General features: G+C 47.9%; 14 protein-coding genes across 14 annotated transcripts; 4 read left to right on the top strand and 10 right to left on the bottom strand.

The window, feature by feature from the left end:
- Positions 1–558: 558 nt before the first annotated feature.
- Positions 559–2529, top strand: B9G98_02622 (Lysophospholipase 1; the record flags this gene model as incomplete). Its single annotated transcript, XM_024809179.1, has 1 exon — positions 559–2529. The coding sequence occupies one exon, from the start codon at positions 559–561 to the stop codon at positions 2527–2529; it is 1971 nt and encodes a 656-aa protein (XP_024664947.1).
- Positions 2530–2595: 66 nt separating this feature from the next.
- On the bottom strand, positions 2596–4071 carry B9G98_02621 (hypothetical protein; the record flags this gene model as incomplete). Its single annotated transcript, XM_024809178.1, has 1 exon — positions 2596–4071. One exon carries the CDS (start codon positions 4069–4071, stop codon positions 2596–2598), a length of 1476 nt encoding a protein of 491 aa, XP_024664946.1.
- Positions 4072–4194: 123 nt separating this feature from the next.
- B9G98_02620 (Vacuolar protein sorting-associated protein 1) lies at positions 4195–6213 on the bottom strand (the record flags this gene model as incomplete). The annotated part of the gene is made up of 1 exon (XM_024809177.1): positions 4195–6213. The coding sequence occupies one exon, from the start codon at positions 6211–6213 to the stop codon at positions 4195–4197; it is 2019 nt and encodes a 672-aa protein (XP_024664945.1).
- A 91-nt stretch (positions 6214–6304) lies between these two features.
- On the bottom strand, positions 6305–8542 carry B9G98_02619 (Proline-rich protein LAS17; the record flags this gene model as incomplete). The annotated part of the gene is made up of 1 exon (XM_024809176.1): positions 6305–8542. The coding sequence occupies one exon, from the start codon at positions 8540–8542 to the stop codon at positions 6305–6307; it is 2238 nt and encodes a 745-aa protein (XP_024664944.1).
- A 506-nt stretch (positions 8543–9048) lies between these two features.
- Positions 9049–10014, bottom strand: B9G98_02618 (hypothetical protein; the record flags this gene model as incomplete). The annotated part of the gene is made up of 1 exon (XM_024809175.1): positions 9049–10014. The coding sequence occupies one exon, from the start codon at positions 10012–10014 to the stop codon at positions 9049–9051; it is 966 nt and encodes a 321-aa protein (XP_024664943.1).
- Positions 10015–10085: 71 nt separating this feature from the next.
- On the bottom strand, positions 10086–11138 carry B9G98_02617 (Cell differentiation protein rcd1; the record flags this gene model as incomplete). Its single annotated transcript, XM_024809174.1, has 1 exon — positions 10086–11138. The coding sequence occupies one exon, from the start codon at positions 11136–11138 to the stop codon at positions 10086–10088; it is 1053 nt and encodes a 350-aa protein (XP_024664942.1).
- Positions 11139–12753: 1615 nt separating this feature from the next.
- On the top strand, positions 12754–13101 carry B9G98_02616 (hypothetical protein; the record flags this gene model as incomplete). Its single annotated transcript, XM_024809173.1, has 1 exon — positions 12754–13101. One exon carries the CDS (start codon positions 12754–12756, stop codon positions 13099–13101), a length of 348 nt encoding a protein of 115 aa, XP_024664941.1.
- A 584-nt stretch (positions 13102–13685) lies between these two features.
- Positions 13686–15071, top strand: B9G98_02615 (Casein kinase I hhp1; the record flags this gene model as incomplete). Its single annotated transcript, XM_024809172.1, has 1 exon — positions 13686–15071. One exon carries the CDS (start codon positions 13686–13688, stop codon positions 15069–15071), a length of 1386 nt encoding a protein of 461 aa, XP_024664940.1.
- Positions 15072–15370: 299 nt separating this feature from the next.
- On the bottom strand, positions 15371–16135 carry B9G98_02614 (Cysteine dioxygenase; the record flags this gene model as incomplete). The annotated part of the gene is made up of 1 exon (XM_024809171.1): positions 15371–16135. The coding sequence occupies one exon, from the start codon at positions 16133–16135 to the stop codon at positions 15371–15373; it is 765 nt and encodes a 254-aa protein (XP_024664939.1).
- Positions 16136–16476: 341 nt separating this feature from the next.
- On the bottom strand, positions 16477–18267 carry B9G98_02613 (Conserved oligomeric Golgi complex subunit 6; the record flags this gene model as incomplete). The annotated part of the gene is made up of 1 exon (XM_024809170.1): positions 16477–18267. The coding sequence occupies one exon, from the start codon at positions 18265–18267 to the stop codon at positions 16477–16479; it is 1791 nt and encodes a 596-aa protein (XP_024664938.1).
- Positions 18268–18857: 590 nt separating this feature from the next.
- B9G98_02612 (Eukaryotic translation initiation factor 3 subunit H) lies at positions 18858–19823 on the bottom strand (the record flags this gene model as incomplete). Its single annotated transcript, XM_024809169.1, has 1 exon — positions 18858–19823. The coding sequence occupies one exon, from the start codon at positions 19821–19823 to the stop codon at positions 18858–18860; it is 966 nt and encodes a 321-aa protein (XP_024664937.1).
- A 154-nt stretch (positions 19824–19977) lies between these two features.
- B9G98_02611 (Lysine--tRNA ligase, cytoplasmic) lies at positions 19978–21708 on the top strand (the record flags this gene model as incomplete). Its single annotated transcript, XM_024809168.1, has 1 exon — positions 19978–21708. The coding sequence occupies one exon, from the start codon at positions 19978–19980 to the stop codon at positions 21706–21708; it is 1731 nt and encodes a 576-aa protein (XP_024664936.1).
- Positions 21709–21766: 58 nt separating this feature from the next.
- Positions 21767–22648, bottom strand: B9G98_02610 (tRNA (cytidine(32)/guanosine(34)-2'-O)-methyltransferase; the record flags this gene model as incomplete). Its single annotated transcript, XM_024809167.1, has 1 exon — positions 21767–22648. The coding sequence occupies one exon, from the start codon at positions 22646–22648 to the stop codon at positions 21767–21769; it is 882 nt and encodes a 293-aa protein (XP_024664935.1).
- Positions 22649–22694: 46 nt separating this feature from the next.
- Positions 22695–27419, bottom strand: B9G98_02609 (hypothetical protein; the record flags this gene model as incomplete). Its single annotated transcript, XM_024809166.1, has 1 exon — positions 22695–27419. The coding sequence occupies one exon, from the start codon at positions 27417–27419 to the stop codon at positions 22695–22697; it is 4725 nt and encodes a 1574-aa protein (XP_024664934.1).
- Between the last annotated feature and the right edge of the window lie 26 nt (positions 27420–27445).

The raw sequence follows: 27445 nt of genomic DNA, 5'->3' as shown, positions 1-27445 counted from the left end.
TCGCAGCCCTGACCATGCAGAATAGTCCATCTGCGTCAGCATGCATAAATTGTTGGTTAAGGTGCATGCATAGCTCGAGGTTGAAGGTAAAATCTTAAGCTTTGAGGAGTCGGGGGAAACACTTTTTCCGGTGAATCAGCAGGAATACGCGAGAAGCACCCTGTCTCTGTTTTGGACCTTCCTGGGCTTTCAAACCATGACGAGAATGGGTCCGGTCTGAATGCAGTGATCTGGGGGTTCCGGGGCTTTGCTGTGCCCCCCTACGGATCGGGTACATTACAGGTACCAGTCACAATGATATAAATAGAGCTATGTAAAGTCAGTAACCAATCTATCTGACTGCAACAGACTCAGTCTACCCACATCGCCTTAAAAAGAGTATTCACAGCCTCTTTCATTCCAAATTCGCTTGCCGTTTGCTTTCGGCCAAGCCATCGGCGATTAACCGATTAGCTAAGCTCTCCTGCAGGAAGGCTTGTAGCCCGATTATAACCGCCCGCCTGCCAACGCTTGTCGATTGCTAACCATTTGTAATTTTGCGTGGGTTTCTTTAGGATCATGAAAGCGACCCTTATTCCGTTGGCATTAACTCTCTTGAGTGGTGCTGCTGCAAAATCCGACGAAGAAAATCCCTATGTTCCATACTCCGTTGATTGCCCCGAGGATTCGACGTTTGTCCGCAAGGCAAATGCCCTGGGTCCTAATGAGACAAATTGGCTCAAGGGCCGTGATGGCGTCACCAAGCCCGCGTTGGTCGACTGGTTGAAGAATTCTAATTTGACCGACTTTGATCCTGAATCATTCTTGTCCAACGATACGATTCGCCTCGGCCTTGCATTCTCCGGAGGTGGTTACCGTGCCATGCTTAATGGTGCCGGCCAGTTTGCTGCCCTGGACAGCCGTACAACCAACTCAACCGAGCCCGGTCACATGGGTGGTCTCGTTCAAGCGGCAACCTACATTGCTGGTCTTTCAGGTGGCAACTGGTTGCTCGGCTCTCTCGTGGTTAACAACTTCACGTCTGTTCAGGAACTTCAGGCCTCCAAGGATGTCTGGAAATTGAGCAAATCCATTTTTGCACCCGGAGGAATCAACGTTTTCAAAACCTTAGGGTACTGGGATGATATCATCGATGATGTTGAAGCTAAGGGCGATGCTGGCTGGAACACCTCCCTGACTGATCTTTGGGGCCGTGGTCTTTCATACCAGTTCTTTAACTTCAGTCACGGTGGCCGCTCTATTCATTATTCTGATGTTCGTAACTACGATGCGTTCAAGAACTACGAAATGCCTTTCCCTATCCATGTCGCAGATGGCCGTGCTCCCGATACTTTGATTGTTAGCGAGAATTCGACTGTCTTCGAATTCAATCCTTTCGAGCTTGGCTCTTGGGACCCCAATTTGTACTCCTTTACCGACCTTCAGTACCTGTGTTCTTATTCTGACGATGGCAAGGCGAGTAACTGCACCAATGGCTATGATAACGCAGGCTTCCTTGTTGGTACATCATCAACTCTGTTCAATCAGTTCTTCTTGCAACTAAACAGCACCGGTATCACTGGGCCTCTTTACAAGCTCGCCAAGAAGTTGCTTTTGAATTTGGGTGAGCGCAATGACGATATCGCCTTGTACCACCCAAATCCTTTCTACAAGATGGACTACGTTGACAATGGTGTGACTCAGTCTGACACTCTTGATCTTGTCGACGGTGGTGAGGATGGCCAGAATGTGCCCCTGCATCCTTTGATCCAGCCCCAGCGTGACCTCGATGTTGTCTTCGCTTTCGACAATTCTGCAGATACCTCAAAAGATTCCGTCATTGGAGGTTCTTGGGCTAACGGCACATCTTTGGTCAAAACTTATGAGCGTCAATTCGTCCCCCAGGGCAACGGAACTATCTTCCCGTACGTCCCTGATGCCGAAACTTTGTTGTATGGTGGTTATCTTGGCCAGCCTACCTTCTTCGGTTGCAATCGCGATAACTTGACCAGTCTGTTCAATAAGAGCATGCCTGACAACGAGAGATTCTATCCCCCTGTCATTGTTTTCATCCCCAATACTTATATGGGTTTCGAGGCTAACACCTCCACTTTCAAGATGTCTTATGACGATGATGAGCGTGATGGCTTGATCAACAACGGCTACAACGTTGTCACTCAGCTTAATGGTACTCTCGACTCCGAGTGGAGAACATGTGTTGCCTGTGCGATCATTCTGAGAGAGCAGCAGCGCCGTGGTGAATCGCCCACTGAGCAGTGCCAGAAGTGTCTCAGCAACTACTGTTGGGACGGTCAGATTGTTTCAAGTAGCAATGCTACTTATAAGGCTCGACGTGATGGCAAGAATGTTGAGGCCATTCTCGCAAGCAAGGATTCTGGCAAGGCCTCCAGCTCCAACTCCAGCGCATCTGCACAGGCTTCCGGCTCCGCCAGTTCCACTAGCTCCAAGAAGAAGAACGCCGCCGTGCAAATCGGTACCCAGGGATCTGTGGTTGCTGCTGGTTTGGTTGCTTTGTTTTCTTGGCTTTAGATTTGATTTATGACAATTTATATTACATGTAGTTTAAAGATGAAAAAAAAAGCTTCTATCCAAAATTTACTGCCAAAAAGCATCGATACCTTGCACATATCCTTGATTGAAAGCCCAATTCATTTCAGATGATTTCTTTTTCGCGATATGCTGCTTGAGCCGTGCAGTTTTCATGGCGTGCACACGCCCAACTCTGGAACCGTTAAACTTGGCAAAGGCTTCAGCATCTGCAAATCCTCTTCTGAATCCGTCTTCGAAACGCCAAAATTCCCAGTCTTTGGAGCTGTCAACACCAGTCCAGTACTTTTTGTGGGCATCTAAGCGTGGCCGCAGTTGGCCGTCAAGATTATGATTTCCAATGTGTTGGGGCCATCTGAATGTGTTTTTGTCGGTCATGTTCTTAAAGTCCCATGAGCCGCCATTTCCTTGCATAAACTTGTATGTCCAGAAGAAAGCGCCAGAGCGAGTGTTAAATAGAAAACAGTTCAATTGGTTAGACCCATACTGCTTTTCAAGTTCTCCTCTATCGCCGTTACTTTTCTTCCAAGACTCTTCGCTCAAGCAACACGAGTACTCGCCTACTATCGTATCGACGTCATCGTCACCAGGGACACTTTGGATCGCATTGTCTACATGTTCATTTGCAGACCTGGAGGTATCACCCTCTGAAAATGTCCGGTATACATGGGTGTCGATAACCAACCCAGCAGTTTCCGGAGCGTGGCTTGAAAGTCCTGAATCAATTCTCTTTACCTCCTCCCGCCAGTATCCTAGATCCCAGGCATCTGAAATAACCACGGGTAGATCGGGGGCAACTTGTCTGATAGCAGCTAAAGCGTCCATGTAATAATTGTACAGTTTGTCCTGGCCCGCCAATGGCTCGTTAATCACTTGCAAGCCGACCAAATTGTCGTAGTGATTGAGATCTTTGGCCATAAATTCCAACGCTTGAACTGCAAGTTTCCGATAAGAGGAATGCTTGAAAAACTCTGCCTCTCCGGAATTTGTGCCTGAATGAGCATCTCTATTCGCACCTCCTGGAACAGCATGGAGATCAACCAGGACACCGATATCGAACTTGCCGGCTGATTCTATGATTCCCTTGATTGCCGCCCAGGATCCAGAATAAACATGAGCAAACTTCTCAAAGGGAGTGCCATTGGTGAATTGACCATCCTGGACGTTCCAATACCCAATTGGAAGTCTGACTGCAGTGACTCCATGGTCCCGCAGCCACCGCCAATCGTCGTCGGTCATGAGGTTTTTGTAGCGGTCTTCCCACTTTTGCTTCATATCCTTTGTGCTCAGACCGCTGGATTTGCTGCCGGCCAACGCAGCAAGCTCACTATCGCCTTTTGCTTTATCTGTGAACAGAGTGTTGTCGATCCACTTTTCCTGCACGAACATAGCTCCCAAGTTAGGTCCGAAATGGAAACGGTTACGGTAGACAACTCTTTCAGAAGGTTCGTTGTCCGTAATAGCTGGCTGCGCAGCCACAGGTGATTTGTGCTTGAGTCCGCCTAGAACAGATTGTAATCCCATAGATGTAAGAAAGTGAAACAAGGCCTTGCTCCTGCGCCCACTTTATTCACAGAGTGGGATGCATAAGCGATCTTCCCGGGCTCACCTTGTCTGATATTCAACTATATAACCCGAAAGATATGTTTAATTTAATGCACTTGCGACAATTTCGGAAGCGTTTTCCAGAGTCTTGACCATTTTGACGCATTCTTTGCGACGCTCGACAACAAAGTCGCTCTCCTTGAGTAAAGACTCGAACGAGTTGTCTTTGTACAGCTTGGCCAGCAGTTCGCTTTGCAAGTTTTGTTTCGAACGCTCAACGAGATTTAGCATCACAGCCTTGGGGACCATATCGATAGTTGTACGCTTGACGATGTTGAAATACGACTGGATCAACAACTTGATGACGTCGGTCTCCATCGTTTCCCGCTCGCTAAGCGTGCCCGAGGCTTTAAGAATAGCAGGGGGAGCTTCCATAGCCGCCATCTTCTTTTTCGTAGACTTTCCTCCAAAGAAAGAACCAAAGAAGCCTTCCTTCGAGTTCCCAGGCACCTCAGGAGTCGGTGTGGAGGTTTGAGGCTTCCCCTTTGGTCGGTGTTTTTCAGAAACAATCTCCATAGCTTCGTGACCATCCACAAAATCGGGATGGCCAGTATTAATATATGAAGCTTCCATGCCGACCATATCAGACACCAGCTTGTTAGTGGGCAGAGTTAGACCCTGCAAGTACAACAAGGCCTCGCTGTGAAGCTGGTCCCGGAGCTGCGGGTAGCGCTTAAACGCAGGCTTTTGAAGAATACTGGATACAATGCGGACCAACTCTTCATAGATGAGTGTAACACAACGGAGAGCTGGTTCTTCAAACCGCTTGATCTGTTGCTTAACAATTACCTCAAAGCCCTGAGTAGCAACAAACAATGAGGGAGTAGACCCTGAAGAATTGTACAGAATGGTGCGGATATCGACATCCTTTATATGCTCAAAGGGGTCAATTGCCTTTACACCCGTGGCAAATAATTCGTGGAACACGAAAGAAATACGGGCTCCACCGCTGAGTTCTGTTGTACTGATATCGATGCTGTTACCATCCAAAATTGTACGGTACTCATTGGCCATCTCAGTGATAATATTCATAAGAATGTTTGAAGCAGAGCCAAGCATACTCTCATCGCCCAACTGATCAAGTTCTTCACGATACTTGGCTAAAGTGGTTCCAATCTTAAGTTTAATCTGAGGCAGAGTAGCCTTGATGTGGCTACTCAAAATAGCATTCAAGCGAGTAGCTAGAAAGGGGGTACCGCAGTACTTGGCATTCATCTGGTAGGAAGGGTGGGTCTCGAAGAACTGACGCTCGTATTCCAGAGCCTGTGAAATGGATTTGTTGTTGTTGATATCTTGTTGGCCACGGTTGATAACAGGAACAAAGCCGTATTTGAGCTTGATAACACGCAATGCAAGAATATCCACCACGTCAGTGCCACGATCCATGAGATCGATCTTTGTCAAAACGCCAATAGTTCGGGCGCCTTGAGGATCGACTTCACGGGCAAGCTTGAGACCATCTGAATTCGCGATATCGGTGTTTGCAGCTGTGACAGACAGAATAATTGTATTGGGCTTGGAAATATATGTCAAAATCATCTCCCGGATCTGATTTTCGATATCCGGGGGTTGGTCGCCAACTGGCACTTTTGTGAGACCAGGAAGATCGACCAGAGTGAGTGTAAGAACCTTGGGGCTGTAGACCTGCAAGTTGATAGGAATAGGAGAGATTCCGACGTTCTTGCCAGTAGTGCGCTCAGTTTCGTCCTCAATTTCCTTACGAATCGCGTCAAAAGAGTAAAACCGCTTATTGGGCGCGTGCAGAAACTCACCCCATTCGTCGGCATTATCACCTGGTTGCAACGTGTATCCCTCAGGAAGCTTCTGGCCCTCAGGAATATTGGTGAGCTGTAAAACTAAAGGGCGCCTTGTGACAATGCCAGACCCTCTGGGCAAAAAGTCTCTTCCAACAATGTTCTCCAGCACGGAGGATTTACCACTGGACTGGGACCCAACCACAGCAATCTGCGGTAAATCAATAGGATTTGTCGTGGTTCCCAATGCTGCAAACGCATTTTGCAGCTTGTTCACCTGCGCAATTAGATGCTCGTCCATAGCCATTGCCACGTTGATTACGTTTCCAGATACGGTCGGGGATTATAAACAGGGCCGAGAGGCCATATGAATACCAAAAAAAACTCTATGTAAACAATTAATCCCATTCCTCGTCGCTTTCTTCGTTATCGGAGCCTGTGACTTTACCTTTTCTAGCACTTAAAGCAGCCGCGAGTGCTGATGCCATTGACGCATTACCCTGAGCACCGACTGGCGGAGCTTTGGGAACGTCACCTTTGGCTTCCTGGAGAATAACCGAGGGTTTGTCCAAATGTTGTTTGTCGATTTTACGCAATTGTCCAATACTAGAATGCTGGATTGAAGCAAGGAGCGCAGATCGGCCAGCATCGGGCACACCAGCCGGTGCACCAGCCGGGGGAGGGCCTGGGGGAGGAGGCACACCAGGAAGTGATGGAGCCGCCATGGGAGGAGGTCCGGGCGGAGGCGGCACACCGCCAGGAAGTGATGGAGCCGCCATGGGAGGAGGTCCGGGCGGAGGTGGCGCAGCCGTAGCAGGTGGTGCCATAGGAGAAGCTGGTGGTGGTGCGGGTGGTGTCTGGGTGTATGGAGAAGCTTGAGCTGGCATCGGCGGAGGGGGAGGAGCTTGGGCCTGTGGAGGAGCTTGACCGGGCATTGGCGGCGGAGGAGGAGCTTGGGCCTGTGGAGGAGCCTGAGCTGGCATTGGGGGCGCGTGCGGGGGTGCCTGAGACTGAGCAGGCACGACCGGCGACGGAGATTGAGCAGGCATTGGCGGCGGCGGTGGGGCCTGAGACTGGAAAGAGGCCTGAGAAGGAGCCTGAGGGGGAGCCTGAGGGGGAGCCTGCGGAGGCGTTGGAGCAGACGGAGGAGGTGACTGAATTTGTGGCGCAGCTTGAGGAGGCCTTGGGGCCATAGGAGGCCCTGCAGGAGGAGCTTGTGATGCAACAGGAGGCCTTGTAGTAGAGGGCGACGGCAATGCAGCTGGTGATCCCGATGGCTGCGGAGGTCTTAAAGCCATAGGCGGTAAAGATGGTGGTGAAGTTGTCTCTGGCCTGGGTGGAGCGGCAGGCACAGGTTGTGGTGCTGGTGCCGGGTCCGATGGCCTTGGAGGCGCGGCTGGAGGGAGAACTGGAGCGCCAGCAGGGCGTGGCGGAGCAGCTGGAGCAGCACTTGCAGTACCTACAGGGTGTGGTGGAGCAGCTGGAGCAGCAGCAGCGGGCGGAGGTGCCATTGTGAGTCCTGGGCCTGGAGCTTGGCGGGGAGGAGGAGGCGGAGGAGCTGCTGCTGAATTACGTGCTGGAAGTTCAGGTTGTGTTCTCGATGGGGGAGGTGGTGGTCCACTACGTGAGGGCGGAGGAGGAGGCCCTGAAGATGCATTAACTGATGACCTGGGAAGAGCGGGAGCCATAAGAATATGAGGAGAATGCATGGGCTTGGATGGAGTTGGCATTGGTTCAGGCGATGAAGAACTCTCTGAAGGGACCGGAACATGAGTGGGTGCAGAGAAAGGTGGTGGTGGGGTGTCGTCAACCGGTCCATCACCCAGCTCCATAGCACCAGCTGGTGGCTGAGAAGGCGGAGGAGGCGGGCGAGGGGGTGCACGTTTTGTATTAGCAGTAGCAGCAGAGTGGAGATCGTCTTTGGGCTCGAATCGTCGAGGAAGCGGCGGCTCTAAGCCCACCAAAGGCCCACCCTTTTGCTTAATGAAATCTTTGATGAATTGAGTGTTTGCGGCAATAACATCTTCCGTAATTCCTTGGCTATTAAGTTCAGCATACAATGAGCGCCATTCAACTGGAGGCTCACCGTCATAGTAAGTTTGTCCGCGGAATTGGTTGCGTCGGCGGTGAGATCCATCAGCATCGCCGCGAGGACCGGGAGCAGCTGGTGGTGGCGGAGGGGCATGCGCCTTCGACTTGGGAATAGCAGCATGGTTGTTCAAGGTCGCCTTGGAAGCGTACTTTGCCCTGTTTTGTACCCGCTTGTAGAAATGAGCCGCTTCAGACTTGTCTTCGAAAAGCAAGCCTGCCAAACACTCTTCTAACTCGAATGAGTGAAAGAACGTCCGGTCTTGGTTGTACTGGAAATCAATGTATAGTTCCTGGTCCCATAAAACACCATGAGAACCGGCAATGTCCACTAGCTTGAGATAAAACGTGTTTCCGACCAAATCGTTGACCAAGCACACAGCACCGCTCAAGCCGGTAAATGTCCACTTCGAAGAATCCGGGTAGGCAATGTATAAACGAGCGACGGTTTGATCAATGATCTTGTTTGAAGCTTTGGGGATGACGCGCTTTATCTTTTTGTCGTCGTCGTCTTTTAATATCGACGAGTGGAACCCGTGGCTGAACATCGTCTCAGTAAGAACCTCGGGCTGAATCAGCGTTATAGCTCGGCGGAGCAGTCTGCGCCTGCGGAGGCGACGATATATAAATTGACGAAGTATAGTGGAAATAAACCCTCTTTTTAACTTGAGTAGAGAGAAATACTAAATATTGTGACGGCAATGCCTATACAACTAGCGGGTTCACAATGAGACTTTTCTTTTGCTTACTTACAACTATGTCTGGACGTCAGGGTGGAAAGCTCAAGCCTTTGAAGGCTCCCAAGAAGAAGAACAACGAGTTCGAGGACGATGAAGACGCTGCTTTCAAGGCTAAGCAGAAGGCCGAGGCTCAGGCCCGTAAGGAGATGGCCGCCAAGGCCTCTAAAGGTGGTCCTCTTGTTGGCGGCGGCATCAAAAAGTCCGGCAAGAAATAAATTTTGTGTTGGGCCTCTGCGACCGTTGGCTCGCTAGTTACGTCGCTTTCTAGTGTATTGTAATTCGTTATATATAATATATAATTGGCCACTCGAGAATTACATTGCCGGAGGCCCTATACTAAATTGCTTGGCATATACAACTGCATGAGCCTTTGGTCCTATGATATAGCCGTTGTGGTTTGGGTCGACTGTGCAATTTTGCTCGCCTGCACCGAGAGCGTGGATAAGATCTTTAAACTTAGGGTCTTCTCGGTTAAGATCTGAAATGTTACCATTCAACAGCCTTGAAATAGACTCCTGGCTTGCAGCATATGACGGTGGGATGGAGACGTCGTACTCTGGGGTAACATGGTATCGGAGTAAATGCTCGAATCGAACATTTGCGATACGCCTCAGCATGACTTCTGCCTGGGCGATTGTGGCAAAAGGTAGCGGGGCCATTTTGTCTTCAACGTAGCAGCAAAGATAAGGTTGTCCCGCTTGGTCTCGCACGATCTTAAGCATACTGATGGCACTGATAAATATTGAATATCCAGAATGCTCTGGATTTCTCGGTACAAAAACAAGCCGCTCCGTTGTGAGATATAGTCTCCCACGATACGTGTTTGAGCGTAGATGTCTTTGATGGCTTTCCGTCTCAACCCCTTCTTCGTCAATGACCCAACTATGCAGCTGGCTTAACAGGATACATTTTGGGCATTTGATTTGAATTTCGTGTCTTTTATGCCGGATCCACTCGCTGGTTTCGAATTTGGACACTTGGCGGCCTAAACATTGCAGCAGAACTTCGTTAGGAAAGAAACCTGGAATACTATGCCCGTGACCGATAACCGGTTGAGGGGGCGGCAAGATCTCGCCTCCCTCACGAAATAACGGGGAAGGGTTTATCCTGGGTGACCTTCGAGGTACCATTCTAGGTGAAAACCGCTGCGACGTTCTTGATCCTAGTCGTGAGGGCGGCCGTGGCGAGAGGTGTGGCGAGAGGCGTGGGGAAACTGTGGGGTCTCTGTTTATATTATCCCATGGTTTGGGTTTCGGCACATGCTCATATTTCTCTTTCATAGTATAATGTTCGAAATTAAGATGACGCCTTCTCCTCCAACGTCAAAGTTTGTCAAAGGCCCGTGACGCTTTCACTCGGTTGAAGCTGTACTGAGGTTCACAAGCAACTGAGACAGCGCCCGCTTTGTTGCAGTATCACCTCGAATTGCCAGCGAAAACGTAGCGTCCCTTAGTGGTTCAGGAAGAATCTGACGGAGGGATTCACGAGCTCGTGGGTCGTCACTTAAGCGAAGGTAACAATGCACCACGTGCTTGAGTAATCTTGAAGAGGTAGGTTGAGCGCTGAGTAACTGCTGAACAACGTTGGCGAGTACAGCACTTACAGCATAGAACCGCTCGTAGGTTTGGCAGACATAATTGAGACCAATATCGTCAACGAGTATTTTTTGGACAATAAAAATAGCAACTGTTTTAGACAGCTCTGTGCCTGTTTCAATTATACGCAGGCAGAGAGGAATGATCTCCGTAGAAAGAAGAAAGTTCACAACATCTGTAGAGTCGTCTTTAACCAATGCCCCTACAACACCAAGAGATGTCAATCTCAAGAACTCGAACGCCCTTGCTTTAGAGGTTGTGTTCAAAAACGGATACAAAAAAAGCGGTAGGTGGGCCTTCAAAAACGCAGTGCGGGTAAGATCATGGCTAGCGATACACTGCAATAAAGCGAGGGCATTGCAAAGCTTGTTTGACGCTGCCATAGTCAGTTGGGGAGGAGATAATAACGGGTATACTGACACAATCTCCTGAAGAAGAACAGTTACCACACCTTGCGAATGCCAAAGAATAAGGGCAAGATTGTCGCACTGCTCTCGTTTTTTGCCAAGTTCAAGAAGCGCATGTTCTCGGTTAGGCCCATACACAAGCTCTGCGACCCACGCATATATTTGATCCTGGGATACGGCCGGACCTGCCGGTGTAGTATCGTCGATTGGCTTGCTGATGGAGGGGACGGTAGACAAATGGCTAGCATTAGCATATGAGGTTTGCATTTTGCTGGCGGGTTGAATTAAGTTACCTGCCCCATGCCAGGCCGCACTCGGGCCGGGGGCAACGCCTTTGACGGAATCAGCTGGCCCAGGTTTCACCATTCCAGGCGGTACAACTGGAGTGGAAACGTTCGACATATCCGTGTGCAGTAGGTTGTGAGCTCAATAAGAAAGTTTTGTAGGTTCCTGTCCTATGCTATAATCTCCAAGCCGTAAAATATCCGAACAAAAGTTGTCGCGGGCTGGTAGCACCGAAACTAGATTATGTGATCAGAGTCGTCTAAAGGGTTGCCCACAAAGCTGGGGCGTGAATACCTGAAATGAGTAAATACTTGAATTTACATTGTTAATTCAGCGAAACAGACAGGGTGTGGCATATTATAAACTCAATATCTGGCTGCTTGCGCGCCATGGCGCGAAAAAGAAATCACGAAAAGTGGACGTGAATTCTCGTCGCCATACGCGTACTGGACTTGTGTTTAGCTCGCTTACGTGCGTACATTATTATGGTTCGCTTTATATGACCGATTCGGAAGAAAAGGCTTAGGGATGTACCGGATCTTCCTGCTTTTGATTCTCTTCCCGCGTTTACCCGTTTTGGCGTGGTTTCCCGGTTGGGAAGCAATTATGTAATGTGAGGCCATGGTTGCGTCAACTGCAGTTATAGTTATTAGAGGATCTGCTGAGACGCGAAAATTAGCTGCATGCCAGTCTCGAGGAAGCCTTTATTCAAACATTTGAAGTTGGGTTTATCATCGCAGCGTTTGGTGCTCATATCTGGCCCTAAACTGTACTGAGACGACGAGGCTTGGATGTCTATTACTAAACGAGCTTGGGATAGTCTTTCTTTGTTCGATCACTGTAGAGATAACAGAACAGTCATGTTTGCAGCAGTATGTACTCGTAGCACCTCCAAGCCCAGCCTGTCCTCATATTAAGAGGTAGATACAGTTTATTTTTATTGTTTTGTGCAAAATTTTTGATGTGTGGCCTTCGTGGTGCTTACTCCACGTACTCCCGCATAAAATGCAAGGTCAAGTAAGAGATGGACGCAGGGTGGGCAGCGACTTTTGTTTATAGAAAATTTCTAACTGGTCAACGGTATGCATCAGTCTGGGCACGTCGAGAGAGAGCATCTTTATTGAGTAAGCCGGAATCGTTGCACAAATATAATAATAGATTCCGATTAGCCTGAAGCGAAAGTAGGAGCACAGTGCCCTTGGCCCAGTCGTGTGAACCTACGTTGCTGTGCATACTGGCAACAAGTCACCCGATTGTCTCTGCTAGCAACCCCGAGTTTGAATGCTGGGCTGTCTCGTCATCAACTCACTCTAGAACGTTCAGTTTATAACACAAAATCCTTGTCGGCTCAATTTCTCTAGTTATACCGAACGTTTCATGTTCTAGGTATCACAATCCAGCATGTGACAGATACTTAATGCGTGATCTTAGTAATAAGGGCTTAAACATAGGCGAGTTTGCGGAGGGAAATGCGGTAAGGGAGCATTTGCTAACTTAAAAAAGAAAATGCAAATCAAATAAGCTAATCTACCAATTTTAAAATGACGATATATGTCAGCGATAACCGTAACCAACATATGCTCCTTCGTGCACGTATGTGCATGTGATGCTGGTTGTCCCCTTTTTATGCACTGTGGCAAACCCCTAAACCACATTCTGGATGTGACGAACACCCGCCCCCTCTAGTATAAAAGGGTGGGTACTTTTTATATGCATGATCTCAACCGTAATTATGGCCACAGAAGTTAACACAAACGCAACCAAGATCGAGCAGATCGCTGATACCGGAAAGACTCATGTTACAACTGCCGGCAAAGACGCAGATACCAAGATTGATGAGACCGCTAAGGGCTTTGACGACAAGGTACCTGAGGGGGCCAAGAGCACTGTAACCAAGGGTGTTGATTCGGCCAAGGAGGGTGTTGATGGCGGTGTCAAAGCTACCAACGAGGAAGTTGACAAGGCTGTCAAGAACGTTTCTGGCGGCGCCGACAGCAAGAAGCCTGCCACTGCTACTGGTGAGAAGTCCGAAGGTGGCTTCGCTAAGTTCAAGGCCAAGTTGAAGAAGATGTTCAACTAAGTCTCTTCAATCGCCTGAATCGCATCACTGTGACCGTAGTATTTCCTGATCTCCCATAAAGTTCTCATTTCTTTTTTAATAGGTTAATAGTATTGCTTCTATATTCAATTGAGTCAAGCCCCACCCATTTTTTGGCCCAAAGTCTCTGAGCTAATTTTGGTAGCGAGAGAGGATCATCTTAGAAGCTTTGCGGGATAAAAGTCGCACCAATTACTCTGTTCAAGGTTGTACTCGCCGCATCGGACTTTACAGGGCTAGAAATAGCTGAATTCGTGCGATTGGGGTGAGTTTGAACATTGCTATTTCCCGCTGCCTATCCCGGTTTTGATGTTTAGCGAGCAGGGTGATTGCCGAAGCCCCGAATCCGAAACATGAGCTCACTTGACATATTAGCAGCCTACGATATTTACTTGTTAACTTTAACCAATAGCCCTCACTCAACGCTACGTTTTGAGCACATTTATGCTCTGTCTCCCTTCAGCCAAACCCCACGGCGTGACTAACTCTGCGGTCAAGCGATGGCTCCCGCCACCCTACAAATCGCATGGGCGGCCCTTTGCAGTGACTCAGCATCTTTCACCACAATGAACAACAAAAACATGCCAGATATGCGCATCGGCAAAAAGTACAGAGTCGGGCGCAAAATTGGTAGCGGCTCCTTCGGAGATATTTATCTGGGAATAAATGTAATTTCTGGTGAAGAAGTTGCGATCAAGCTGGAGTCACGCACGTCTCGCCATCCTCAGCTCCAGTACGAGGCACGAGTATATAAGGCACTTTCTGGAGGTATTGGTATTCCATACGTTCGTTGGTTTGGCACCGAGAGTGATTTCAACGCGCTTGTTATAGATCTCCTTGGTCCCTCGCTGGAGGACCTATTCAATTTTTGCAACCGCAAATTCAGCTTCAAGACGGCGTTGCTCTTGGCCGACCAGCTGCTGTGCCGACTAGAATTCATCCATGCTCGGTCGTTTATTCATCGCGACATTAAACCTGACAACTTTCTCATGGGTATTGGCCGCAGAGGCAACCAAGTGAATGTTATTGATTTTGGTCTTGCTAAGAAGTTCCGTGACCCCCGCACCTATCTGCACATCCCTTACCGGGAGAACAAGAATCTTACCGGAACGGCACGTTATGCATCAGTAAACACACACTTGGGTATTGAACAGTCACGACGAGACGATCTCGAGTCTCTGGCTTATGTTCTCATCTACTTTGTGAGCGGCGGTCTGCCATGGCAAGGTCTCAAGGCACAAACAAAGAAGCAAAAGTACGAACGCATTATGGAGTGCAAGCTAACTACAACCACAGAAACTCTATGCAGGGGACTGCCGCGCGAGTTCCAAGTGTTTCTAAGCTACGCCCGCAATTTACGTTTCGATGATAAGCCAGACTATATTTATTTGCGTCGCATTCTGCGTGACCTATTCATTCGTCAAGGCTATGTTTATGATTATGTTTTCGACTGGACCTATCACAAGCGTGACTTGGATAACCGGTCGGCCGCTCAAGATGATGGCGCCAAGCTCAGCGCGCCCGGCGCTCTACCCCCTCAGCAGAGCGCTATGATGAACGCACCCATGCAAAACCAGCAGCCTCATGGATCACAGTCTCAACTACAGAATGCATCCACCCCGTTACATTATGTGACTTCCTCGCAACCGTCCCAGCAGCCGTCCCAGCAGCCGCTCAAGGCTCCTGATGCCCTTCCTCAACAAATGGCCTCCCAGCAACCCCCATTGACAGCATCTATTTCAACAGCAACACAAGCAACACCGTCTCCTGTAGGAGCAAATACCGGTTTGACTGGTAATAATGGTGTTCCTCTTCGCATGCCCACTACTGCTGATGGAGGGGACATGGACGTAGACTACAGGAGACGGGTGCAGGCACCCCAGCCAGTGGAAGTGTCAAACTATACTCTGAATCAGCCGCAACAACCGCAGCAACAGGATCCTTGGTTGTAGTCGAAATCAAGTCATTCCGAGATCATTAATCTGTTTTCTTTTTTGGAACTGTCCCTCCAATGGGCTTGAAGCGCCAATGCATATCCGCGAGCAAGCGTCCAACCAAAAGCTCCCATAATCAATTTTTTTTACAAGTCGATCAGGCATTGACCACATTCACAAGGGCTACTGCATCGTAAATTATAGCAATGGTTTCTTTGCTCACACTATAGTTTCTATGTAAACTCTTCAAGGCCACATTGGCATAAATAAGCACCTGGTTCTCACCGTTTGGAAACTGAAAACAGTCGGGATACAAACTAGATGCGTTGGCCATGTTTCGAATACATGCAGCACCGCACATGCTTCTTCTCGCCAGTAAGTTCGTCATAAATATTGCAGCCAAACTTCGCCGCATGGGGTGGGGTGTACAAATGTAGTGAGATCGCGGGAACACTACCGGGATTCTCCATACGGTGCAACCCTAGTTTATCGGACATGTACGAGACCTGATCGCGGTGGAGGTCAGTAACCCGAGTGACCTGAAGGTGCTGGGGGTTACTTGAGTCAGGCATATCATAGAGAGTTTCTCTAAGTGTACCCGACAACATCTTGACTACGCAATGGGCATTAGCGTGGTCATGAATATCAGAACCACGACCCGGAGTCCAGACGAGAATCAGTAGATTCGCTTTATGGTTGATGTCGTCAATAAGATTGCGAGTGTAGTCGTAAGAATTGTCAACAAACGCATACTTGGACCATTCACTATCCTTACTCATATAGTCAGAAAGTCGTTCCATCAGTAAACTCTCGTCAACTTCTGAACAATCAAGGCCAGAGGTCGGACCAAGGATAGCCTTGATGTCGTCGACCAAACGGTCAAAGTTCGTGTGCTCGTCGCACTCAAAATCCCTAGAATCATCCGACTCGAGATCACTGGCCATACGATCTGAGATTGAGGAACCCACAGAGCCACACTCTACGAATGCCTTTTTTTCTTCAAGCGAATGCTTTACCGAGTGAGCATTTACTAAGAGCTGCTCGGGCTGGGGGGGTTTGACGTAAACAGAGGAGGGTGCCATTTTTCGCAGTCAGCCGGTTATGTAATGAAAATGTCCGGATTCAAATAACACGTGATATGTTCAAATCCTACGTGGAGATGGCGCAATCCCAGCTGACCCCTCTTATACTTTTCGGACAGGTCTAGGGTAGGGTACCCGTGCAGACCTGCCCGGGTGACTGAAGGGGGCTTGGCGCATCGGTATCAATTTAACCTTCACAGGACTAACTGTCTTGAGACCCTACTGTGTGCGAACGTTGAAATTTTACATACTCCCTGGAAAGTGCACACATCTTTCATTATTTGAGCCCAGTTAAATATACACTTTGTTGCCTGATGATCAGGCATGCAGGAATGTAGATATCATTGCAGCATAATCCGAACCTCGTTCAACGTGTAGGGCGCACCATCTGACGAAGCGAACTCTTTGTATTTGTCCAGGAATTTTTCTGTGGCTCGTGCCGCTATCTCTTTGGCGATTTGTGGAGACAATAGCAGCTGTTGCCTTTTCATAGTCTCAGTTGCAACGGATTGAAGAAACTGCTCGAATCGACTGAACCGCTCAGTTTCCAGTCCAGACTCGTCTAACAAAGTTTGGTATTCCGTTTCAACTAACTGATCGACAATCTTTCTCATTGCTTCGTCGGCCTCTTCTGTTTTCCAGGTAGTGCATACAAAGCCGGCAAGAGATACTTTGAGAATGTCCAGACAATTGAGCGTGAAAATATGACCTTTGGGACTTTCAACGCTCTCTGACAGTTTCACACACTGTTTGTAGAACGGATCGAGCACCTTGCCAATTCTTGTCCGGAACGTTTCATCACCGGCGGGGTTATACGTCATGCTCTGCTCATACGACTTTACAATGGATTTTGCAGTTGCCAAAGATGACACCCAGAATTCAGGTGGCTGTAAGTGCTGGTCTAGCTTTTCTCGATAAGCCGCTTGAAGTTCAAGCAGTAGACAACGGTCGAACTGCGCATTTAACGCCAGGTCTAGTTGGTCGAATCCTTGATTCAAGGTTTTCTGGTCATACTTTGCCATCATTGATCTGTAAAACCCAATAATACTGGCAATTTCATCAACCATGATAACCTTTGATTGGGTCGAAATTAGCTGGCCGATCCGCAGCCGGAGCGGTTGGTTAAGAACGCCTGTGATGGTATCAATGACTTCTAGTAAAATACCATCCGAATCTTTATCGGCAAATAAAGTGTCCGAAAGTTTACTGGTAAGAGTGACTTCGGGGTCAATCAGAGTACTCAAGTACTCATACTCGTTTACGATGGCAGAGTGTACCCAAGCCAGCACTGCTCCAACATACCGTACCGGGTCAAACATGTAATAATCTAGAGGCTTTTCAGCCATGTTTTTGTTAGACAATGCATTCATGAAATCATTGCTGAGCTGTTTGCGACGAACATCAGCCAGGTTCGAAAGAATTTCTCTCAATAAAAGAGGTCTGTCTGCCAAAAGTGCGATCTGCGACCGCACTGATGAGCTTGACTTTGCATTATCTAGGCTTCTCAAGTCACTTTCCACCGCGTACTTTAACTTATCGTATGCGTGGTCCAAGCACTTTTTGGTTTGAGACATGATATGCTCGCCGGCCGATGGAGAGTCTGCCAATATCAAAGCACAGCTTTCGTTCATCTGTTTGACTTTGGCCAAAGCACTATAAAACTCTTCATCAATTGGCAAGCTTGAGTTCTGTAAAACATTCATTTCTCGCTCGCTAACCACAAACGTTTCTGAGAACGCATTCGCAGTCGCAAGCTTCTTCTGGAGAACAGTCTGTTCGTGATGCAGCCGTCGGGCCTCGGACACAATAGACGATGTAGCGTTCGTTGAATTAGTTAAAATTGCATTTACCTTGGTCCATTTGTCCACTAGTGTTTTAACTTTGAGGCCTAGGGCCTTTAGCCCCTCATAGGTATGTTCGAAATCATCCAAGGCCCGTTTAGATGCTTTGATGATGCTTGTTTCAACCGTGCTACGGATCGAGCGCTCATTAATGGAACGCCCCATAGAGTCAAGGATTCCAAACGCATGCTTTAGTTGATTATCATGATATGAAATACTCAGTACTCCACTAATAGTCTGCGCTAAAGGGCCCTCCGGATGGCTTGGCCGGTTGACCTCCACGACGTCCATTACAAAGCAGCGAGCATCTGAGAGATTGAAATAAGTGAGTCGAGGTGAGAAGTTTGAAATATAAACTCAGTTCATTTACCGTAGATACCAAAAGCTATTGTTTTGAATCTGATTGGCTCCCTATTAGCCTTCAAACTTGTTGCTAACACATATAGATGTTATTTGTTGATCCCATAATTGCACAGCAGGTGCTGGTGCTATACTTGTGCATCATGGCATTTTTCTTGGCTCAGATATCACAATTAACTCTTGTATGCTAGAAAAAAGCAAGTTGTAGTTATAAAATACTCTGGTGCTCATGAGGAAGCCATTAAAATGTCAGATCAAAGCTCTACATCAATTCTTGGGTACCGCGGCCCTTCCAGCACTAGATCGACAGATCAAGGACATGTGGCTTTCTGACCATTACCTGCCGCTGATTGAGCTCCTCAATGAAAGCTATCTCTCTTTGTTGTCGTGATACGCGCCTACTTCTACAGGCCCGCAAAGCGACATAGTTTCAGAAACCCCCCACTTGACTTGAATCGTGCGAGCTGCAAGCAATAAACGAGATAGTTATATAGTTACTCTAAGCGATCGAATGTTTAAATTTAAAACTTTGGTGCGACGAGGTTTGTGCTAGCGACAGCAGCCAGCTCCTCAATCTGTTCGCAATACTCATGGAGTTGGGCAGAAATAAGCAGGTTATCAAGACGCGACGGCTCCTCAGGCAGCTTGAAAAGAACTTTCCACTCCTCAACCGACTGTGTGGGCTTACCAGCAGCTTCCAGAGCGGCATTCTCAGCACGGCGGCGCTGCTGCCATGCGTGGACCTTCTGTTTCTCACGAATAAGCTGCCGTTGATAATAGTTGTAGTTGTTCTGGTCATAGTTGAAATCATCAATGCTGTCCAAGATATCCTCAATGTTGTTCTCCACCAAGGTCCGGTTAGGAACTTCGAGCTGCTTGAGCGTGGGAACCTGCTGGCTGTTCTGAGTGCTCAGCAAGTTGGTCAAACAGGAGTTGTGGACACGAATGGGTAATTCCTCGAGCAAATCGTGGAAGTCCAAGTTGTTAGTCTCCAGGCTCTCGGTGGTAAACTTATTCTCTCTGCGAGCCGACAGGTATTGCTGGCTCAGACGGAAGGCCTTAAGAACCAAAGTGCTAGTTTCCCGGGACATGGCAACGTCGTGAACAATCATAACAGCATCGCGGTTTTGTTGCTGGTAAAAGAACATGTTGTCCAAAAAGCTCTGCTCGTAAATGGCCCCCAACGAGCTAGACACGTACCAGCCCTGAATCTGGGTGTCGGAGCCAACCTGCTTGAGCTGTTCAATCATTTGGCTCTGGTACTCCAAAATAGCCTTGCTACGCAAATTGGAACCGTCGCCCTCAGAAGCAGAGGGCGGCAAAGGGAAGGTTTCCGTCACTTCAATCGTTCCCTCCAGCTCCATACCCAAGAGGATTCCGCCAGCCGAGCGAGGGAACTGGTCGTGGAGATGGCGGGTGATCTGGAAGATAGCCGCAGCATCAAGCTCTACTTGATCAGCGGTACCAAATTCCGGATAAGCAGGCATGGTGGTTTTTTGAAAAGTTTAGTCTCGAAAAAATGACCCTTCTGAAAAAAGCTGTGTAAGCAACCTCACATTTTCACCCTTGAGAATTTTTTTGCAGTGGAGTTTTTCAAGGGCCTTACGTCAGGTTGACTCACTAATATCAACCAACCTTAGGATGAGTGATAATGTTGATGCCGTAGCTGAGGGCGTTCAGAAGCTGTATCTGGATGAAGCCACTGGCGAGATGGTTTCCAAGACTGAGTTGAAGAAGCGCAACAAGCAACGTGAAATTGCCAAGAAGAAGGAAGGAAAGGCGGCCAAGGCTCCTGCCGCGGCTGTTTCTGGCAAGAAGCGTGAAGATAACCTCAACCCCAATGAGTATTTCGCTATTCGCTCCAAGCAGATCAATGAGCTCCGTGCCTCCCACAACCCGGATCCCTACCCTCACAAGTTCCAAGTCACTGCTAGCATCCCTGATTTCAATGCCAAGTACAAGGATTTGGCCAAGGGTGAGCACCGTGAAAATGAGAAGGTGAGCGTTGCCGGTCGTATATTCACCAAGCGTGAGAGTGGTTCCAACCTCAAGTTCTATGTTGTTCATGGCGATAACGCTGCTGTCCAGGCCGTTGCCCAGTCTCTCGATGGTAGTGATCTCGATAGCATTCACGATTTGCTCCGCCGCGGTGATATCATCGGTATTACTGGCCATCCTTTCCGTACCTCGCCCAAGCGTGGTGGTGATGGTGAGATTTCCATCTTTATTGAAAACGTCATTCTGCTTTCTCCCTGCTTGCGTATGATGCCTACTGAGCATTTCGGATTCAAGGATGTCGAAGCCCGTTACCGTCAACGGTATCTTGATCTGATGATCAACAATAGCACCCGTGACATCTTCGTCACCCGCTCCAAAATCATTTCTTACATGCGTCGGTATCTTGATAACCGTGATTTCGTCGAGGTCGAGACCCCTATGATGAATCTGATCGCTGGTGGTGCCACTGCCAAACCTTTCATTACCCACCACAATGACCTCAACATGGATTTGTACATGCGTATTGCTCCTGAGCTGTTCTTGAAGGAACTCATCGTCGGTGGTATGCAGCGGGTCTACGAGATTGGCCGCCAGTTCCGTAATGAGGGTATCGATATGACCCACAACCCGGAGTTCACCACCTGTGAATTTTATCAGGCATATGCTGATGTCTACGATCTTATGGACATGACTGAGGATATGATTTCTGAAATGGTCAAGGAGATCACCGGCTCTTACAAGATTCAGTACCACCCCGAGGGCAAGGAGTCTGATAAGGTTTGGGAGCTTGACTTTTCTCGTCCTTGGAAGCGTATTCCTATTATTCCTACTCTTGAGGAGAAGCTTGGCGTCACCTTCCCTCCCGGAGATCAGCTCCACACCGAGGAGACCAATAAGTTCTTGCGTGAGCAGTTGGCCAAGCACAAAATTGACTGCGCTGCTCCTCTTACCAACGCTCGTATGCTTGACAAGCTTATTGGCGAGTACCTCGAGGATAACTGCTTCAATCCTACCTTCCTGTTTGGTCACCCCCAGATGATGTCTCCTCTGGCCAAGTATGACCGTAATGATCCGGGTCTCTGCGAACGTTTCGAGGTCTTTGTTGGCACCAAGGAGATTGTCAATGCCTACACCGAGTTGAACGATCCTTTCGATCAGCGTGCTCGCTTCGAGGAGCAAGCTCGCCAGAAGGATGCCGGTGATGACGAGGCCCAGATGATCGATGAGACTTACTGCCAGGCTCTCGAGTACGGCTTGCCTCCCACTGGTGGTTGGGGCAGCGGTATCGACCGTCTTGTCATGTTCTTGACCGATTCTAACACTATCAAGGAGGTTTTGTTGTTCCCCACTATGAAGCCAGAAGTTAACAACTAGATTAATCACATATGAATTAATTTTTTGTTTGAGCTACTACATATATTTGTCAACATATTTAACGGCGAATCACACCTTGTCGTTTAAGATCTAGAGCAGTCTTGTAAGGAGGAGCCACCGGACTCCGCACTGGATCAAGACTATACTCTGTGGTGTCAACATAGGTAGCATCGGAGTCGTATGCACTCAAATCGCCACATGCAAGAAACGGTGCAATCACTCGCACTTCCTCAACCGCCTGCAGCTGAGAATCGAGTGGTTCTTTGAGTCCAAGCTTCTCAAAGTATTCCTGAGTAGACCCCTTTGCTTTCAAGAGCTCTAGAGGGTCCCAGCCAGCGCGAGGAACATAGTTTTGACAGACAATGAAGGCTTCTAAAGAGGACCCACGGGATGACCGTGGTTTTGCGCATGTAACGGTCTCAAAAAGACGGCCAAGTTGAGCATACATAAGCTCAATATCACGGCCACGGAAAATTTTGGCAATAAAAGTGCCGCCAGTGCGAAGAACGGCTGTGGCAAGCTGTAAAGCAGAGAAAACAAGTTGGGCTTGAACATACTCATCCAAATCGTGTAGACCAGTAACATCTGGCGCACCATCGCTCACAACCAGGTCCGCCTGATGGCCTCCAAACTCACTAAGAATTTTATCGACGGTAGTGGGGTGTGTAATATCAGCTTGAATAGTAGTAACGCCTGGTATAGGTGCCATCGGTTGCAGATCAACTGAAACAATAGTACGATCACGGCCCTGCGTCTGTCTACTCAGAACTTGGCTCCAAGATCCGGGGGCTGCACATAGATCTACAACCCTGCTGAAATCTTCGAGGAAGTGGAACTCTTCGTTAAGCTGCAAAAGTTTGTAGGCAGATCTCGCTCTCCAGCCTTCTTCTTTCGCTTTACGGTAGTATTTATCACGCTTGTCTTTACTGCTTTTACCCATTCCGAAATTTCAGTAATGACTAAAAAAAATCTAATTCAAGATTACTTTACAAGATAGCCGGAGCAGTTTCGGCTAGTCGCTGTCCACGCAGTCTAGCAAGGTAACCAGATACATAGCGTTCTGTGTAGAATGAATGCTGTTGGCCATGCGATCCCACAAGATTGTGGGCAAGTTCGTGCGCCATGACCGTGTACCAGAAGTCCAAAGTGACGGCGGGCTTCCATGACGACCCACGAGTTTGGGCAGCGAAAACCTGCAAATTGAAAAATAGCGAGCCGCGATAATTGAATGCAATAGAGCTCTCCTCACCAATATATAAGCAAAATGTATCGTAAGGACATTCGTAGATGGCGGAGCACCTTTTAAGGATGTCACAAAATTGCACAGCATACTTGAGCATTTCTTCGGTAGGTGGTGCCGCTCCATTTTGAACAAATACCATCATGCCATCACTAAGTTGTACTGCTGATCGCAAATCTTTCACATCGTTTTCCTTACAGCTGTTTGATGGCATAGGAGGCGGATCAACGTTCATAGGTGCGTGGACCCTCGCTTCGTTATAAGGTTGGCAAGCTCGAATCGACTCTTTTAATGCATGGCCTGTATCTACAGGCCTGACTTCTTGGCCGGGAGCTGCTGGTTTGCTTTGGTGAGTTCTGTCACGCGAGAGGAGTGACTTGAATCTGCCGAAAGGGTCCTTGGGCTTTGCAGGCTCGTGCGGTTGATTTCGCAACTCTTGCAGTTGTTCCGGTACGCCATTGGTTTGGTTTGGGGGGACTACTGCTCTAGTGCTCCTACTCGCTGGTGATGGGATAACAGCTTTATCTTCCTGGTGCGATCTATCACGAGGCGCCTGCAGTGGAGGAGCGCTTGGTTTCATCATTTGTTGTTTGGCGGGTTCCGCTAACTTGTCCGGCTCAACTTGCTGAACGGGTTTAGTTTCAGGAGGAGGAACCGACGCATGAATCTCCCTTTTGTTTTTCTGAAGCAATCGATCAACGTTGTAGCCCTTAGCCTGAAGGGTCTTTAGATCGGTGCTAAGCTGCAGCTCCAAAACAATCACAGACTCTGGGTCAGGTTTCTCCAGTGCGAGTTTCGTCAAAGCTTGACTTACATGGAACCAGTCAAACTTCGGAGTCAACAAAACCTTTTTGCTGTGACTGGGGTGAATGAGAGCAGTGAGATCGCTTTCGATTTCACGAGTTTGACGGAGTTGCTGCTTGATTTTGATGAATGATACAAACTCAACAGTAACGCTTTGGACTTCCTTTGTGCGTAAACGACACTGCTTGGAACTACTCTCGAGAAACAGTCGGAGTCGCTCCCTAATGTGTTCCTGAACTTTTTCTTGGCCTGAGTAGCTAACAACACTACCAAGTTGACATGATTCGTTCAAGCTGTCAGTGAGCTTTGCCACACCAAGCTTAGCATATAAAGACTCTAGAACAGACTCTTGTGGTGCAGTCAAAATATCCTTTTTAAACTTGTTGAAAATCAAAATATCATCCACAATTGAGATTTCAGAGGCTTTTGCAAGAACTGCTGTCTCACTGTCATCATCGTCACTAGTGACTTGGTGCTTGAATGCTAATAAGAACGGAGAGGTGTGCATGAGTTTTATAAGAGCATTGTCTCGTGATAGTTCCTTCCATCCATAATAAACTTTTGCCAGCAATTCAAGGTACTTATTTGGATTTTTTACCAGGTTGTATACCTTTGTGGGGTTTGAAACTGTTTGATGAGCAATTTCGGTCAAGCTTGGACTTTGTCTAACACCAACACCAAGTAGAAATGGCAATGATGACGGCAACGGATCAATGAAGTGAAAAAGATCCTTAATCTCGCCAGTCTCATCAGATTTCAAAAACAATTCACCTGGTTTCATGAAAAGTTTTTGCGAGGGCTTCACCGGAACAAATGGCGCGCTTTTACATCTGGCAATATCGTTTCTTGAAAACTGGTCGAAATTCCTCGATAGATAACCGAACAATGGGTCTGCTGCAGCCATTGTTTGTGGTGGATGTGAAAGCATGTAGTCTAACAGGAGATGGGTCGGAGGGCGGGCTTCAACACGAAAACGTTTTGCATAAGGTGCATACTCTTCAGCGATGACAGCAAAGTTGAAAAGAGCAGCTTCCTGGTCAATATAACAATCTGAGGGTCTGCTATACGTATAATTACTTGGAACAATCTCCAAGTTAGCATACCTCAATCGATCGAAATCTTGCTGGCTATGATAATTGCCAATAAAGAACTTCGTAGCTGTAGGAATAAGCTTACGCTCAGTTGCCATCATGAATAGCTCAACAACATCAGGCTTCATTTTGATTTGGAGTTTCTTGAGCAGCTTACCGGCTGCGGAGTCTGGGTCCCATGGCCTAGCCCAGTCCAAAGTCGGGAACCCCAGCTTGACTAGTTCAGGAAGCGGTGCATACAAATTGGATATGCGGTCTAGGCTCTTGGTTTTCCTGTTACGATAAAAGTCGCCATGTGATAAGACAAGCCAGTCGTCTTTCTTTAGTGAATCTTCATGCTCCACTAAGTAGTCTATCAGCTCTTGACTTGACCACTTGAGCCCCGAAGTTTCATTATGAAGCGCTTCCAAGACAAACGCCATATCGACTGACTCACGTACACCAATCTTGACCAAAAACGCCCGTGATGCCGACACAGAATCCGAAACGACAGGTAGGTCCGGAAAAAGAGGGATCTTGAAAATGTACGCATCAGAGGGTATTTTCAGTCCTTGATTAGTAGGAATGATGGTACGGTTCTGTAGCGAATCAATAATAGATTCTCTCTGGCTTTCATGCAAGTAGTGCCAGCGTCTGTCCACAACGCCAAGCAACTCGGCTGCGTGCTTCTGAAGTAGCGACTGGTCGCTCACGATGAAAAGAGCCCATTCTAGCACAGGTAGAGCTACTATTCCCAAAGCCTTTACGTTCTGTTTTCCAAGCAAGTCTACTATTTCAGCGGAAATACAAAGTGGAGGTAGTGGCATTGTAGTGTCTGCTGCATAACCGTCTTGGTAGTAAACAATCGTCGCCAAGGATAATAGGTCACCGCTGGGCTGTTTCAGAACTAATGCATTTTTGAACTGCTTCGACTGAGTGCCATTAAGGGTGTTGTGGTTAGTTTCAAGCCATGTAAGTGCGCTTTTCAGCTCACGCATAGACACTGGCTCATGTTTGAGATCTGCGATTGCATCTTCGAACGTGGCCTCCAAAATATATCCACACTTCTGTAAATGACTTACAAATATCTCGTTCTTGTTGTTCTTTTCAAGCACAGGTAGTCTCCGTAGCAGGGGTCCAAACTTTCCTGGAAGGCGAGCTTTATTGGAAGGCAATATTCCTGCATTTGTTGCCAACAAGATGGTCTTTGAACATTTCCAAAAGCCTGAGGCTATGCAGGCACCAACTCTGGCATCTGGGGCAGATTCACCGAATTGGAATCGATCTACAGTGTGACTGGCCGCATTGAGTTGGTACTGGAGGTCGCTACCCACTAAAGCTTTCAGCTCATTCTCGTAAACACATCTGGCCACCATACCAGCCATATATAGAAGCTCACTGTTCCAATCCTTTACAAATGAGTTTGACATATCCACAGCTGTACGCTCCATCGTAGGCACGACCTGATTCAATGCCAGATGAGACTTGAACGCAGTATTCTGTTTTGTGGGAAATCCAATAAAAATTTTAGCCTCATTGAAGTCACTGGGGAAAATATAATCACTGAGGGGAGGTTTGATGTCTGAATTTTGCAACTCTTCTTGAGAAAAAGACAAAAGTGACATTGTGGACTGGGCTGGGGGTGCCTTCATCACAGTTTCGATCATTTTGCGACGAAACGAGGACGATACATTGACATCGATTGTGGCATCTGCTCGCCGTAGAAAGCAAACAAGTTTTGTCGTGTCTTTGGGATCGTCTGTTTTCGTCAACAAGGACTTAACCAACACTTTTCCAATATTGAAGAAGCCTGAGCTCAAAGACAGTGGTGGCATTTGCGTCACATTCATATATTCAATAGTCATTTGGAGCGGAGTCATAGTGAGATTGACTAGTTTCAATGTGCCATTCGGCGACTTGTTGTTCAGGTTCTGTGGGAGCTGCTGCGTCTGCGGTACAGAACTGTGCTTTGTGAGTTCTAGCAAAGTCAGATCGTCAAGCTTCAAAATAACTTTACCAAGATGCACTAGTGAAAAACTCTGGACCAAAAAGGCGGTGAATTTTACAAGATCGGGGAGCACACCTGGTGAACGATAAGGCAGATCAATTGTGGCTCCTTTGACCGAGTCTGTGGCTTTCCCCCAATGGTACTGAAGTTGGTCGCCCTCGTAGTGGAAAGAGATGATTTTTTGCCCTGAATGCACTAATGGCTCATCGGTCAAATCAAAGACTGAGTAGAACCCGACACCAAACGCGCCAATTTTTGTTTCGTTCGGGTTTCCTCTGGCAATTTCTTTCAGACGACTCCAATCGTCGTTATTAAATTCTGCGCCATCGTTATTGAATACTAGTTTCGTGATTGGCACTGAATGAATCTGGGTCAAATCCGATGCATATGCTTGTTTGTTGGCGCTAAAAAACTGGACAGTGGCCGTCTCAGCCTTTGCATCGGCACTATTCTGTAAAAGCTCTCGATACAGCGCATAGTCGACGGGATACTTGGTTAATGTTCGAGTGATTAGCGCTCGATGGTTAACAGAGACTGCCGCGGAATCTGCCTTCCGTTGACGAATAAGATCATAGTCTGTGCGAGACATTTAATGTAGTAGTACCAATTGATCAG

This window comes from Wickerhamiella sorbophila, assembly GCF_002251995.1.
Source record: "Wickerhamiella sorbophila strain DS02 chromosome Unknown contig3, whole genome shotgun sequence".
Taxonomy (NCBI): domain Eukaryota; kingdom Fungi; phylum Ascomycota; class Dipodascomycetes; order Dipodascales; family Trichomonascaceae; genus Wickerhamiella; species Wickerhamiella sorbophila.
The sequence above is the reverse complement of the archived record's forward strand: the minus strand, read 5'-3'. Positions and strand labels throughout refer to the sequence as shown.